This window comes from Taudactylus pleione, unplaced genomic scaffold, assembly GCF_031769625.1.
Source record: "Taudactylus pleione unplaced genomic scaffold, aTauple2 ptg001573l, whole genome shotgun sequence".
Taxonomy (NCBI): Eukaryota; Metazoa; Chordata; class Amphibia; order Anura; family Myobatrachidae; genus Taudactylus; species Taudactylus pleione.
Genome location: NW_028285970.1, coordinates 3,149,950 through 3,165,172, shown reverse-complemented (window position 1 = coordinate 3,165,172; position 15,223 = coordinate 3,149,950). Strand labels below are relative to the sequence as shown.

The 15,223-nt window shown below is 39.1% G+C and overlaps 1 protein-coding gene across 1 annotated transcript in view; it reads right to left on the bottom strand.

Annotated features, from left to right (window-relative positions):
• RORB (RAR related orphan receptor B) overlaps positions 1-3,258 on the bottom strand; it is a 168,410-nt gene extending 165,152 nt beyond the window's left edge. Inside the window, exon 1 of the mRNA XM_088464081.1 lies at positions 3,027-3,258. Coding sequence (XP_088320207.1) covers positions 3,027-3,258 — 232 coding nt within the window. The remainder of the gene's footprint in view (positions 1-3,026) is intronic.
• Between the last annotated feature and the right edge of the window lie 11,965 nt (positions 3,259-15,223).

Below are 15,223 nucleotides of genomic sequence, written 5' to 3'. Positions count from 1 at the left end.
AATGTCTACATTATAATTGTAGGTATGTTGACTCCATCTTATACTATGAAATAAAATCAATTGTTATCTGATGCACAATTGAAAATTTGATAGGAACATTCAAAGGAATTAAGGACAACTTTGTGCTAAATGAAAAAGCTACTCAAAAATGTTCACAAAACTCATTCTGTACCATATGCTTGAGACCAAAGGTTTAGACAGAGCTGCTGAATCTAAGGTTCAGGAATTTTGGCACCTGTATAATGGCGTGAATGGGTCACCTCAATAGTTCCAGCATTGAAGAAAGCTAAACTAGGAAACATTCACAAACAGTACAATACCTGTTTCCAAAAATTGAGAACACCTCTGCAGCTTTGTCCGTATAAGACAGTTTTAGATTTAGCACAAACTTTATAACAAATGAAGAGTGTCGATGTATCAAGGAAATACTCAACAACCAACATACTCAAAGGTTTATATCAGTACAACCATCTCAGCTTTGGAATAGTTTCAACTTCTGCAATTTGGCAAAGAGCCATGGATTAAATGGTAAAGGGATTACCTAGTATTTAGTGTTACCTCAAGTATAATATTATTACAAGACAAGATGATAAAGATCATTTAAATCTTAAAAGTGTACTCACAAGATTACTTGAATATGGCCTGAGATACATGTGATACTATAAAGAAAAAAATTCTAATTATTTACACTGTAAAAGTAATGCGAGCACCAAACCCTCAATCCATGGCTCAAGTTTAAATGTTATCTGGGGCTAATAAATTATTATTACAAATTTCTGACTCAAATATCAATAGCATTGGATGCACACTTTGAAAGGACTACCATGTAAATGCATGGCTTTTCAAGAAACCTAAAAGAGGATTACATCGGACAAGGTTCTAATGCATTTAGAACCACCTCTACCTCTCAAATTGGCATGTGATGTCTCACTTTACAGAACTGGCTGCCTGACTTTTCTCATAGTATGATGGATTACAGTGAAAGGCTAGCTGCATTTGCATTTGGATCCTTAGCAGTGGCAGAACGCAATTAGGTACACATTGATCATGAAGCTTTAAGTCTTGTTTGGGGGGGTGAATGAATTGTGTGCAAATAAAAATGTGCATCATGTGCTACCACGCCATCCCTGTACATATGCTTTGTTTTCTAGCTGTCATCATTATCAGCACACATTATAATGACTCTATCCTTGGTGCAAGATGTCCATCTGAAAACAAGCATATATTTCTGTATGCACCAGCCTTTGTAGCCTGCAGTTCCATCGACACACCCTTACTAAACATTGCTTACATGCAAACAACTCATTAACACCCAGTTATGCCCCTTCAGCCGCAAGTGGAGATGTGACTGAATTGCATATAACTCTAAATTGGCCATAGATCCATGTGCTCAGCTACAGAGCATTTGTACTGTGAATAAACACAATATCTATATGCAAAACTGACTTGTGTTTAACTCTGCCTCTTTGTGTCTATCTTCAAATCAGTCTATAAATGATAATAAAATATTTACTGCAACAACATCTGCGAATTTACAAAGATCGTCATTAGTCTTGCGATATTGATGGTGTGGGGTCAAAACCATCAGGTGTGGTTCAAGGAGTGGGCTGGCAGGGCTATTGCATGGGGCATTGCAGGTGCTCTGACCCCGCCAACACCATCTCTAATACCTACTGGATGAGGATCTACAATACAGCTTAGTCTAAGCTTGAGATGTGATTGGCTGATTGTTGCTTCTACACTGCAGCCACAAAGAGCTCTGGGAATCTGTGTGCATTACCCTTGTCTGTTCATTAGCCGAGCGCAAACCACAGCTCTGAGTTCATATGCCAGTAGCTTCTGAGCGGCTTATCCAATGGGGAATCAGTCTGACATGACTGTATATATGCAGCTCGCTTATATATATATATATATCTATATATATATATTAACCACTACCAGCTGGCGGCACTCGGTGCAGACTAAAGAAGTATATGCAGTGTATACTAGTGTTTCAATGTCTGTACAGTATCAAAAATATGTTGTTTAATAAACTTTGGATAAATGTTTTTTTTTATTTCTGTTACTTTTTTAATCCTTACAATTGTTTTTACAAAACAGAAAGACTTTCGTTATTGGCGCTAGCAAAAATATACTGCAAATCTGTGTGTATCTAGGAAATAAAAGCATGCAAATATTTAAATTGGGGAGGAATGGAATTAAATTCTTGCCCTGAGCTCCAATTGGACTAGAACTGGCCCTGAAAACCACAGCAGCACTGACAAATTGTTGTGATCCCTTCTAAATCAAGCTGATGAGTATATCTAAACAGAACAAAATGATATGTATCACTCAATATTAGTAGAGCAATCTCCAATAACTAATGCTGTCATCAAAAGAGAAAACAGAAATTATCCGCTGTTATTTAAAGTCTATGATATTAACATTTTGGTTGTTCAAAACATGGCAGTTCATCATATCTCGGATTCTCAGCAAGTAGAGCAGTGGTTCCCAAACTTTCTTGAATCTTGCCGCCCTACAGTATCAGTATATTTTTTCATGGTACACCTAAACTAAAAGTTTTTTATTGAGGAATACAGAAAAAAATATAAAAGTTAAGCAAATTGTGCTTACCTGTCACCCCTAGGTTCATTTATGTTGTGGTGGACAGGGTTCCGCCTCTGTTTGTCACATATTTTATGACTGGCAGCCACCAGCTCTGATTTTTCCTGTCACATTGACCATAAATAATTTGATTTGGTCCAGGACCTACAAACCGTGGCACCACTGCAAGTGCCCTGCAGCACCCAGTTTGGGAACCACTGGTCTAGAGCAATAATGCTTTCCAAATGTCAACTTGCTTCATGGGAACGTGCAGATATTTGAAATGCCACAAACATTGCATTCCTCTCAAACAACACAAAGCGGCACACGCAAGATACATATGCCCTGCCCCCTGATGGCCCAGGATGGATCCACTGCCTAGCACCGTGGATCTTGGAGATGCAGCAGGGTCACATACCGTGTCTGGTCTCTCCTCCACTAACCTGTTGCTGCTGGATCCCATTCAGAGGCAGAGCAGAAATAGAAAGTGGGAGAACAGAGTCTTCTCCTCCACCTTCCCTGATTGGATGAGCTGCCTCTGCGGTAGCCTTTTAGGACCTCCTCAGCTAGTTCCACTGTGAAAGGCAGCATGTCAGTCACTGCCCTCGACTTCACTGTCTGATTGCGATTCCACCAGCTAATCCCACGGGGAGTGCCATCTCGACAAAGGGCCATATCAAGGAGGGTGGTATGATCACCGCCCAGATTTCACCCCGCAGACACCTCTCCCCATTAGGGGCGGGATTAGGCAGCCACTGTGCCACCACCATATGGGGTAGTGTTGACAAAAGGGGGAGGGCTGGAGGAGTGGATGCAGGTCCCCCTGTCTTAAGTGCCCCAAGCCCCCCCCCCAAAGGCTTAATCCAACCCTGTGCTGACCACAAGAAAGATCCATAAATTTCCATTTGGATAAATAGAAATATATTGGGTAGCATTTAGTAATTTACAAAAATGCACCTCTATATTTTGCATTGAATTATATTTTCTGCTTTATTTATCCAATTCTTGCTAGTACTAGTACTATGAGATGACATACATTCAATGAATGGCACAAACTATTAGATTTCTTAGTTAATATGCCTGTTATTGCACACATACTTACAAAAATTATCCACATGAATGACATAATCAAAGGGAAATTAGTCACAAAGCATAATTGTAAAATTGCTATCTTGTACACAATAAACTATAAAATACTGTATGCAACATTATTTTATAAGATATTTAACAGTGGTTCCCAAATTGGTGTTGCGGCACCCTGGGGTGCCTCGGGACTCTTGAAGGGGTGCTTCAAGTTGGTGGTCCAGCACCAAATCAAATTATTTATGGTTAATGTAATGTAAATATGTGGACAAATAGAGGCACAAACTTGTCCAACACCACATAACTGACCCTAAGGATGACAGGTCAGCACAATTTACTTAATAATTTAATTCTGAATTTCTCAATAACAAACCTTTGCCCTAGGGGTGCCTTGAAAAGAATGCTGATACCCTAGGGCACCGTGATTCCAAACAGTTTGGAAACCACTGATATATAAGTAATGCATATCTAACTATCTATCTATCTATCTATCTATCTATCTATCTATCTATCTATCTATCTATCTATCTATCTATCTATCATCAATTCATGAATTGTTCCTTTAAGTGTGCTTGAATATAAATTGTAGCCAAGCAAGAAATATCTGATTTTTAAGCACTTTTATAACAATGTCACATCATACTTGGTCACAGTTCTATTTCTCAGATCTTATGTGTCACATAACCAGCTGAAGATACTGCTGTGCTGCATCTGTTTTAAATCTGCTACTCCTAAAAATAAGCACTTTGTTACACTAACTTGCCTGAGATCCTACTGCACATCTAACAGTATGGCTTCTGGTTTTAACAAGCTTGCAATTGTATCATTTCCAAGGGCTCAGTAACATTTGTAACTGATTGAGATTCTGATATTTTGTTATGTTTCAAAACTCTGTAGAGCCACAAATGTTTGACAGTCTGATATACTGAAGCTGCTGCTCAAACACATATTAATAGCTAATGTAGCAGCCTTTTTATCGTTTCTCCATAACACAAGTTTTATATTTAACAGTAGGCATAGAAGTGACAAGTTATGGGTGGCAACAGTGCTTTTATGTATTATGTAAGCGAATATGTATAATGTGAAAATGGCTTGTGGATTTGATCAGAGGCTAATACCTTTCCTCAACAATTTAGTAAATAAGAGTTTTAAAAATACTTTATTTTCGACCCTAATTTACTTTTCCAGTGATGATCATATATTTCTCCTATAGTCTTAATATTGGCAAAAGTAGAATAATGTAACTGTCTGTTTTGCTTTGTACTTCATTGTTTAGCCCTTTGCAAGCAACCTACAGTATATATAAGTATTCTTTAAAAAACTGAACAACATACAGTATATGTAACTAGATTACTAGAGCCTTGTTCTCGCTGTTCTCCTGAGTACTTCACAAGTTCTTCAACTCCAACCTCATTATAACAATGTGCACGATAATGTTATCATAATGCCTAACAGGTCTGAATTATGCTGTAGCTGCACCATACAGTAGCTGAACAAGGTATTTCCCCTGTTCAAGTGTTTTCCGTGTACTGAGAATTGTTATTTCATCTTCAATACTGAATTTCTTCCTAGGGTATAAAAAACAACTATGGGTGTTCTCTGTGTTTTCTGACACTGTATCTGATTTTTAATCATTTTATTTAATTACTATGTTTTCAAATTAGGAACTATGTCATCACATACTTTCAGATATGAACAATGAAGATCTAATACACAGCAACTCTGTTAACAGATAAAATATCTCCCTCCTCCATAACAGACCGCTGAAGATCCCACTTCAGTAAGACATTGCCTTCATGGGATCTGATACAACCTGACCACAAAGCTGAGGATGCAAGGATCTAAAAAACTGTGACACAACATATTGCACAGAACAATTTGGCAAAGTATAATTTCCAAACTCTCATAAAGTCCCTGTCCTTGTTAGAACTGTGCCTCACCTCTAACACAGCAATCTATTACAGAATACAGTATATAGAAAATGGGTATATTTAGCTTACATAAAGAATCCGGTTATTTCATGTATACTATTCAACTCAGTAATATACAACCTGATAGTCTCAAATAATAGTTTAAAGAAGACCTGTGCCCACTATTATATTTCCCTTGGATCACAACCCCCTCCCATCTTCCCTCAATGTAGTGGGACAGAAGATATTCTGATCCCCTCCAGCACACAAACAACATGAAATATCAGTCAACAAAACCATTTTTGCAGTCAGATTTGTATTATTTGTATTGCCTTTATATATGAAAATAGATGTCCTGTGGAGGAAAAAACTAAGATAATCTGTTAGTTTGTAAACAAAATCTTTAAAGTGTATCTATTAACTATACACAGAGGAGCAGAAAATGTATGGGCTGAACCAATATTCATGAGAAAACCTACTGATTCATTATGTAATATGAATGTTATTAGTGACATCACTGAGACATGAGACACAAAGTGCCTCATCCCTCAGTTATAACATTACTTCACTGTGAATGAATAAGCTTTACATTGGTTTAAAAGTATTGCCTCCATTGTGAACAAATAAGAATGTACATACATTTCCCTGTAGTGGATTATACTATGTTACAATGGTTTGCAGTCAGTTTGAGCAAGGAAAGTGTCAGGAAAATTAAGGATTAGCTTATGTCAGCCCAGTTCAACAAACACAATGAATGGAGGTAACATTACTTTTTCTGAGAATCATTGTAGGCACCACAGTAAGTCAGCAAGCTTTGCCTTTTATACTTTCCGCTCATTATGACATTACAGAACCAGTATTTTGGCTTGTCTTCTAAGATAAATATTTGCATTACATGCAATGAAAACATCACTAGCTTTAATTTTACAATGCTACTATTGCTATTTTAATCCTTTTTTCACTTTACCCATATTCGGAATGATTTATATCTTCTGAAACTTGACAAACTTTTCTCTACAATGATATACAGATATACAATTAGTAATTAAAGGTGTATGTATTGGGAGTTTGCCCCAGGCATTGCTGTGAGTGCCTGAATAAATTTCAAGCAATAATACAAAATATATCCTTCACAATGGTGTAAATTCTATATTAAGAGTGATTTAAAACAATTTGCTATGTTGCTGAGAGCTTCTTTAGTGTATATAGCTACTTGTCCATGTTTAAAAATAGTAAAAATACCTATTTGTTGTGAGGGAGTTGTGTATTGTAGGGTAAACTTATGGCACATAATGGTAAGCCTGCTTACATCACCATGGTGTAACCAATTTAGTAATGTCCGCACCGTGAGTGTGAGATGTGTGAGATGAGTGTGAGTTATGCTGGCCATACACGGTAAGATTTTCTGTCCAACCATCCAACTAGTTGGTTGGTTTGAATGAAAATCTGGTAAGGTATGAAAGCAAATGACAATCAGCAATTTGCTCCCAAATGCAGGAAAATGGACAAAAACTGTTTGAACAAATTGTTTAGAGCAAACATTTAACAAACTTGTCTGAACGACCATTTTTATCTATTTTATGGAATTTAGGAGCAAATTGCTGATTATCATTTACTCCCATATGTTACCAGATTTTCTTTCCAACCAATCAACTAGTTGGATGGTTGGACAGAAAATCTTACCGTGTATGGCCAGCATTAGTCACTGACACTGTAATGTAGCATTTTACATGCAGATATAACCGCAGTCACACACAGAATATAGCCATGCCGCATTTTAATCAGCATTAGCTGCTTGTACATCCTAATTGCACCACTTTGTGAATAATATGCATTGTAAGGGAAAAAGTCGCAAGATACTTGGCACTACTGAGTCGTACGATGCTCACATGTCATGTGTAACGCAACTTGTAGCACACGGAGGATAGATGTGTGTCGGCACATCTATACCTTAAATTGGTTACATCATGATGATGTAAGCAGGCTTCACATTATGTGCCATAAGTTATCCTTGTAGTACACAGCTCTCTCTTTTTCCCTCACAACAAATGGGTATTTTAACTAGTAATTTTGTTAAATGTCGACATGCAGATTTTCTTATACTTGTGACCCTAATAGCAACCCTAGCACTAAAGGCAGCCCTAGCTCAAACCCTGACCCTATAAGTAACCCTAACAGTAACCTTAACACCAATCCTAACCTTAACAGAAACCCTAACGCTAACCCTAACAGCAGCCCTAACCCTAATGGCAGCCCTAACCCAACCATTAATTAACCCTAACAGCAACCCTATAGTTAACCATAACCCTAACACTCACCTTAATCCTAAAGGCAACCCTAACGTTAGGCCTCCTGGATATGTTGACATTTTGACAATGTTGAAATTGTTTGCTGGGCAAAATGTTATAGCTCATTCTTCATGTTCCCGTAACAGTCTAATGAAGCCTGCCTTGCTATATGTGCACTGAACCGGAGCTGAATGCTTATGCCCCTACAGCTGCTTCCAGGTTCCACTCTGGCCAGTAGGCAGCTAGCGGGAGAGGTTTCAAAGCCAAGTTTAATTATATATATATATATCTGTTGCCAAAACTGATACACAGCACCATATCTAGTTCCTAAAAGAGTCATATGTGTTGCCAGAGCTAATATGCATCACCATAGCTACTGCAAAGTTTAATATGAAAAGCTATATGTGGGTATGTGTGGTGTCAATATATTGTGAAGAGCCATATCTGGTGCCAATACTAATATACAAAGCTGGCAAGACTAATGTACAGAGCAATATCTGGTGCCAAGATTAATCTGCAGAGATATATTTGGTGCCAAAACAAATGTGCAGAGCCACATCAGGTGCTAATACTAATGTGCACAGTCATACTGTTCCAGAAAGTAAATTCACTAAGGATGCACTATAATTTGCAAGTAATTGACTTGAGCGATATTTTGCTAGTGTGCATGAACGTTTTAGGGTGTAGACTGAGAGATGACCTAAAGTGATCTCATAAAGGGCACTTTCATGTGCATGTAAGGAGAGTGTCAAGGGGGTGTCTGAGAACACTGCTGCATTCCCAATCACATATCCAGTACTTCAGAGGCCATATTATAGTTTAGTTGGATTTGAGGAAAGTAGATAGAGCACACCATACACTGCAGCAAATGTCGATGGTGCGATCGATGTTGTGTTGATGTTGGTTTGTTAAAAACTCAATCACAAATGCACAGACTACACAGCCAGAAAGTGCAAGTCTCACCGCTCGTACACTCCATCGCATGGTGGAGCACAAAGGGAAGGCTGAGATTAGCATTTGCAGATTCCCTAATTCCCTATGCGCCCTCATTAGCAACCTTCTCTGAATTGGGCCCAGTGCTTGGAGTTACAGTTAATTGCTGTTATGATTGTAAAATAATTAAAAAGCATTTTGCCAATTTTTATTTAAACTGCGAAAACTACATTGTTTGAAGTTAGTTGTTCATGTTCGAGTTTCACTGTTCACTATTTAAAACAGGTAATGTAAAAAAATCTGTCAAAACTTCAGGAATATCTGGCAACTTTATACATTTTAGAAACAACACGATTGGTTTCAGCATCCCTGTTTGTAAGTGTCATGCTCTCAAATCCAAGAATCTTCATCATCATTTCATTTAGTATTTATAAAGGAAGAAGTCTCCCACCCACAACTCTTAGCTGACAGTGGAGCTACACAGAGATAAAAGTTCCTGTGCGTGACAGCTGTCATCTCTCATAAAACCCGCTGGTCACTTTGACTCTGAAATTTTGGTGAGTGTAACTGCATATCTCCCATGGCTCAGCAGATAATTTAATGAATTATTTATTACAGATGTGTCCTCATACAGCTATCATTTTTTGTGCCATATGCCGCGAGAGGCATGGCACAACTTAGACACTCCACCACAGGTAGCAATTCCCTTACTTTCGTACTTTTTCCTAAATTTTGCACCTTATTCGCATCATAGCCGCATACAAATTTGTTTAATGTTGGATGTAGCTAGTCTTTCTGACATCCAGGGCAAACACTCAGCTTGGCATGCCTTCAGTCTCAGAATTCAAAGGTAAGTAACCTTGCTGGTACTATAGTACCTTACCAACCACAGAGCATCCCAGTGCCAGCCATACAATACAGAGTGCATTACAGTGGCTGCCATACAGTTTATAGAGCATCACAATCACTGCCATATTACAGAGAACATCAGTGACCACCATATAATACAGAGGACATCACAGTGACCGCTATATAATATAGTAAACATCACAGCCACGCAGCACAGCCACTGGAATGGTATTAGTCAGATATTTGTTTATGCAGCTGCATAGTTACTTTAAAGCTTATTATATGTGGAATGAAGAAGCAGTTCCTGACTGCAGAAGTTTTGAGGAGGAAAATTTATCAAAGGAGGCAGGGGCTATGCAGCCTATAACTGCAGTGCAAAACCCCTGTAAAGGGATACATTTGATATGCCCCTAACAGTCCAGTCCCAAGCTCCCCCACACCACTCCCTGGTAATATGTGTTGTTGCAGTAAGAAAAAAATCAAAACAAAGGATGTCAATAATAATCAAACTTATTTTAATTTAACATGTTGGTCAATGAAGTTCTGGCTCAGCTTACACTACACACATGGCACCACATCCCTTCTCTTATCTGTCATTCGGTCTCCTCCTGGTCCACCTGTGTTCTCCTAGCTCTGCCTCCCTTCTCCTCCTGGACCTCCTGTCTCTTCTTCCAGACCCGTAGCCATACTCCACCTGATTTCACCTCCTCCTCCTCCCGCCCCACCTACCTGCACTTTGATCCTGTGCAAGGACTCATGCAGATCATTTGACCTGATCAAGGTGCAGTGGTTTCCCATGCTTGTGTCCCCCTTCCTCCTTCACCTGGGGAACGAGGAAGTCACTCATATCTGAACTCTGTCTTTTGCCTAGTCTCAAAGTCAGTGAGGATAGGTGTATGTGGACACATCTGTACTGTGGTCCAGCGATTACATTTTAAGAAGTGCTGTGCTCCACATCACTGGATGGGTCATCACATTACAAGTTGGTGTAGGGCACTTCACAGTTAGTCTAACTTGGCATAATGCAGTTTTAAATAATTGAACGGTTTAAAGGGTTAACGATGTGACAGAGTGGGTATGTCATAGAGTGGTATCTAATGATTTGTGAATGGTATTAATGGTTTAGGGCAGTGTTACCCAAGCATACTGTAGCTATCCTTAAAACCTGTACTGTTAGTGTGCTTGAGGACTGAGCTTGTGATACCCTAGGTTAGGGACTTTCTTACATTACTATAGTAATGCATGTGAAATTAACATATATGAGTTGTATTAAAATGCAGACTGCTTCTATTTAACTGGAAGGAAGAAAACTTATTTTATACTTTGCATGGAATTGTGATATCCCAGTTGGGTCAAAAAGTGTTGGACAAGAATGCCAGTTTTCACATGTAACAGCAATGATACTGGAACACATTTTCTAAGATCAATTTTCTGCATGTAAACTTCCATCTCTATTAGTTAAGTAAAACATGTAGGATACACAGCTCCACAATGATACATTGCAAGTTTGCAACAAAGCATGCATTAACTGGATAACCAATATAAATATTTGATGGTAAAATTGGAAGCATTAAGTAGGATTAATGGAAATAAGTAAAGTTACTATAACAGTTTCTTAAACTTGACACCAAAAAGTCTGCATTAAATATAAGGGTTATATATTTTTAATCTAAATCTAAAATATTTGTTTGGATAAACATTATAGAATTCTATAGTACAAAGGGATGTGATACTTTGTGATCAGCTGTCACAATGTACGTATGACTGAATAGTTACATGTCCTGCTGAGCTATACACAGAAGGGGAATTTGTCACTCTCACACAGTGATCTATTTTTTTCCTACTGATTCATTTGCTCTTATTTTTCTATGTCTCAGCAGCTGCCAAACCAAATATGTGGTTGTGTTGTGAAAATATATGGCAGAAAGCAGTGATGTCTTAAATTGCCTATTTAGCAGTGCACTTCTATTTAACAATATTACACTAAAGTTCTTGTACCCATATTATACGATGCAGAGCGTCTATATTTTTTTTCTATCTCTCCAATGTGCTGTACAGGATGTTATGAATTGTGTTAAACACTGCATTAGCTAGCCTTGGTTTTAATACACTATTCTCTGTGAGTTACAGTATCTGAACGTAAATGAATAGTTTTACTTTGTATATTATCTATAAAACACAGGTGTTTTTCTGTTTCACAAACAAAGATAAATTGAACACGTGGCGCTCTCAGCCAGCACAGCAGATAACATAATGCCACTTATGTGCTCCTTACACCTTTCACAGCTAACCTCTCATTTCTGCTTGCGCTAGATGTCAACAAGAAAGGGCTTATCCTTTCTACAGCTCCTAACAATGGCCTCACCAATCAAAACCATTCTGTATCACAGTACTGACAGTTACCACAGAAAACCGAGGGAGACAGGCTATTCCTTATTTGTTGTAACACTAAAAGCAGCAGTGTCAGCATCACACACTGTATTAAAAGAACGCATTATTTTCTGAGCATAACACATAGTGAATATATGTGAAATCTTTGAGTTAATTCACAGTGCAATCATGATAGCAAAAGAAATACTATTGTATAATGAATGACTGCCATATGACGTGTTGTTTGAGTTGTATGCCATTTGTTGTCAGGTATACAGGGATAGCAGATCACACTGGGTATCTATCTATTTATCTATCTATCTATCTATCTATCTATCTATCTATCTATCTATCTATCTATCTATCTATGATAATGTGGAGGAGTACCAGATTAATATAGTGATTTACCAGCTGGAGAGCAAATATCAGTGGGATGATAGTATGCATGTATATGTCTATGTAATGTAATGATTTTTCTGAGTTACTAAACTGCAATTTTATTATTATTGGAGTCAATTATTTTATTGTTCACAGAGTCTACCTCTTAGATGTACATCACTTCTAATATATTTTTATCTAGGCTAACCCTAGAAGCAATTAATGCAGGCCATACATCTGTGGCCCCAATTCACTGTTCTGCTGATCCGACCCAATCCAAAAAACTAATCCACACATGGAGGAAACTCAACACGACTTGCCGAAAAATATATATGTTTTGTATATTTATAGGTAATGTGTAAATTGGGATACTCTGTAAATTTATGTATTGCATACGCTGTAATCACAGGTATAGTATCTGCAGCAGTTTACTTGTGTTACACTTTTGGTCATACATGTATAAAATGAGAGGTAGGTTTTATATGGTATCAGTAATTTCAGACCAAGGTGCCTATTTATCATTCAACGTTTGCAGGATATTCATCAAAATCAGCTGCTTTCCGGGGATATCCCACAAATATTAAGGCTCCTCCATGTGTACCATCTAAAGATAACAGCAGATATTTTCAATATCTGCCACAGTCTCTCCATTTCTGACACCAAATGGAGGGGGGGGGGGCTGCTATGCAGTCAGTTTTACCATGCTCCAAAATACAAATCATTCCAGAGCTTGGCCCCGATAACTAACAACATCTACAGATAACAATGGTCTATAGTAGCCTACTGCTTCTATACTGCTAAATGTTAATGGATGGGTTTTTCAGTGGGATGGGTTCTTACTGGAGCCCGTTGCCGGCAAGAGCAGAATGATACATATGCATGAAAATATTCATTTTCACGATGTGAATTTGCACTAAATTTTTTTGTTACATCTATATAAAATTAATTGGTCTGTTTGTTTGTTTAATTGTCTGTCTGTCCGGTTATACATTCGGACACCCCAGCACCGATTGGGATTAAACCAAGACAAGGTGGTCCAGTTGGATCCTGGCCAGATTTTAGGGGGGTTAGGGTCCCAGTTCGACCTCCCGTTGGTGTACACTGGCCAGGGGGAGAAGTCAGACCTCATGTTGGTGTACACTGGGCAGAACTTTGCAGAACTTTGACCTGGGAAGCCTGTTCTGGGTATTCCACTGGATGGATTTGGATGAAACTTCACAAAGAGGTAACAATTTGTCTGGGATGCCTAATGGAGTGGTTGGGATACCAAAACTGGATGGATTTGGATGACATCACATAATTTGGACAAAAACTTCACAGAGTGATAACATTGGATCCCAGAAGACATACTAGGGGGTTGAGGTCCTGGTCAGACCTCCCGTTGGTGTACACTGGGCAGAACTTTGACCCGGGGATGCTGGACAGAACTTTGACCCAGGGAGCCTATTCTGGGCCTTCCACTTGCTGGATTTGGATTAAAACTTCACAGAAGAGGTGGCAATTGGGATGCCTCATGGAGTGGTTGGAGTCCTGGTCGGACCTCACGGCAGAGTGTGCTGAGCACAACTTTGACCTGGAGAGCCTATTCTGGCCTTTCCACTGGATGGATTTGGATGGAAACTTCACAGAGGAGTGACAATTGGTCTGGGAAGCCTAACGGATTGGTTGGGGTCCCAGTGGAACCTCATGGCAGAGTGCACTGAGAAGAACTTTGACCCAGGGAGCCTGTTCTGGGCCTTCCACTGGATCGATTTGGGCGACATCACATAATACAACTTAATAACTTGAAGATTTAAACCCAGCCTTCAGATAGTATACAATAAAAATGCAGATTGGAATAAATATGCCCCCGAAGAGAGACTTACGCAGTGCCTTTCAATAAGCTTACAGACATGAGGTCTGCTATGCGTAGTTAAAACACTTTCTATTTTTATATTTCTATCTAAAATTATTCATTTCTGAAACTCCTAAAATTTTAATACAATAGGAGTCCTGCTAATATCCCTTTTCCACCAAAAACCTGGCTCCAATGCGGGACAATGATAATGGAGTGAGCAAGGATCAGAGCCGGGTTTTACCTCTTTTACACCAGCGGTTGGACCCAGGTTATTTCCCAGGTACAGCCATTCACACCGGACCCACGACTTCTGTGACCTGGATCTGCCTGCATTATAGTGGACTGACGGGCATATTAAGAGAGGAGGGGGCCCGTGTGCATTCTCCATCTGGGTCACCCTACTCTCTACCTGGCAGCGCACTGAGACTCTAGGCACTAGTCTGTTAGTCTGTGTCAGAGTCTACTGTGCATGCGCAGCATAGAAGCCATTTTCCCCGTGATTTCCCTACTGCGCATGCACAAAACGCCTGGAATATGGCCGCATATGCCATTTTCCAGGCGATTTGTGTAGCAATGCTACCTCCAACGCAGAACTCCAGAGAGGTAAGTAGTGAATAAATGGGTGGAGGGTGCATAGTGTGGCCCGCACCCCCTGCACCCATTATAGATGTGCCCCTGAGTGGATACTCTGAGATGAAGCCAACTCCAAGCACTAATGAAGCCAGTCAATCCTGCTGGTTTGAGGCATGACCTGGGTCATCTTGACCCGGGTCCTCCCTGGGTTCAACCACAAGGGCCGCTACCTGGGTAGACCTGGCAATGGCCCAGGTTATCGCAGCAGTGGAAAAGAGGTATTAATTGGTCAGAAGCAAGTACAATCAATTATTATGTTATTTGTAAATTATTATTCTTTTTGTTTAAATTAGCAGAATTTGTAGAGACCGAAACAAATAAAATGCTTCAATACATATTACCATTCAGTAGTATATATA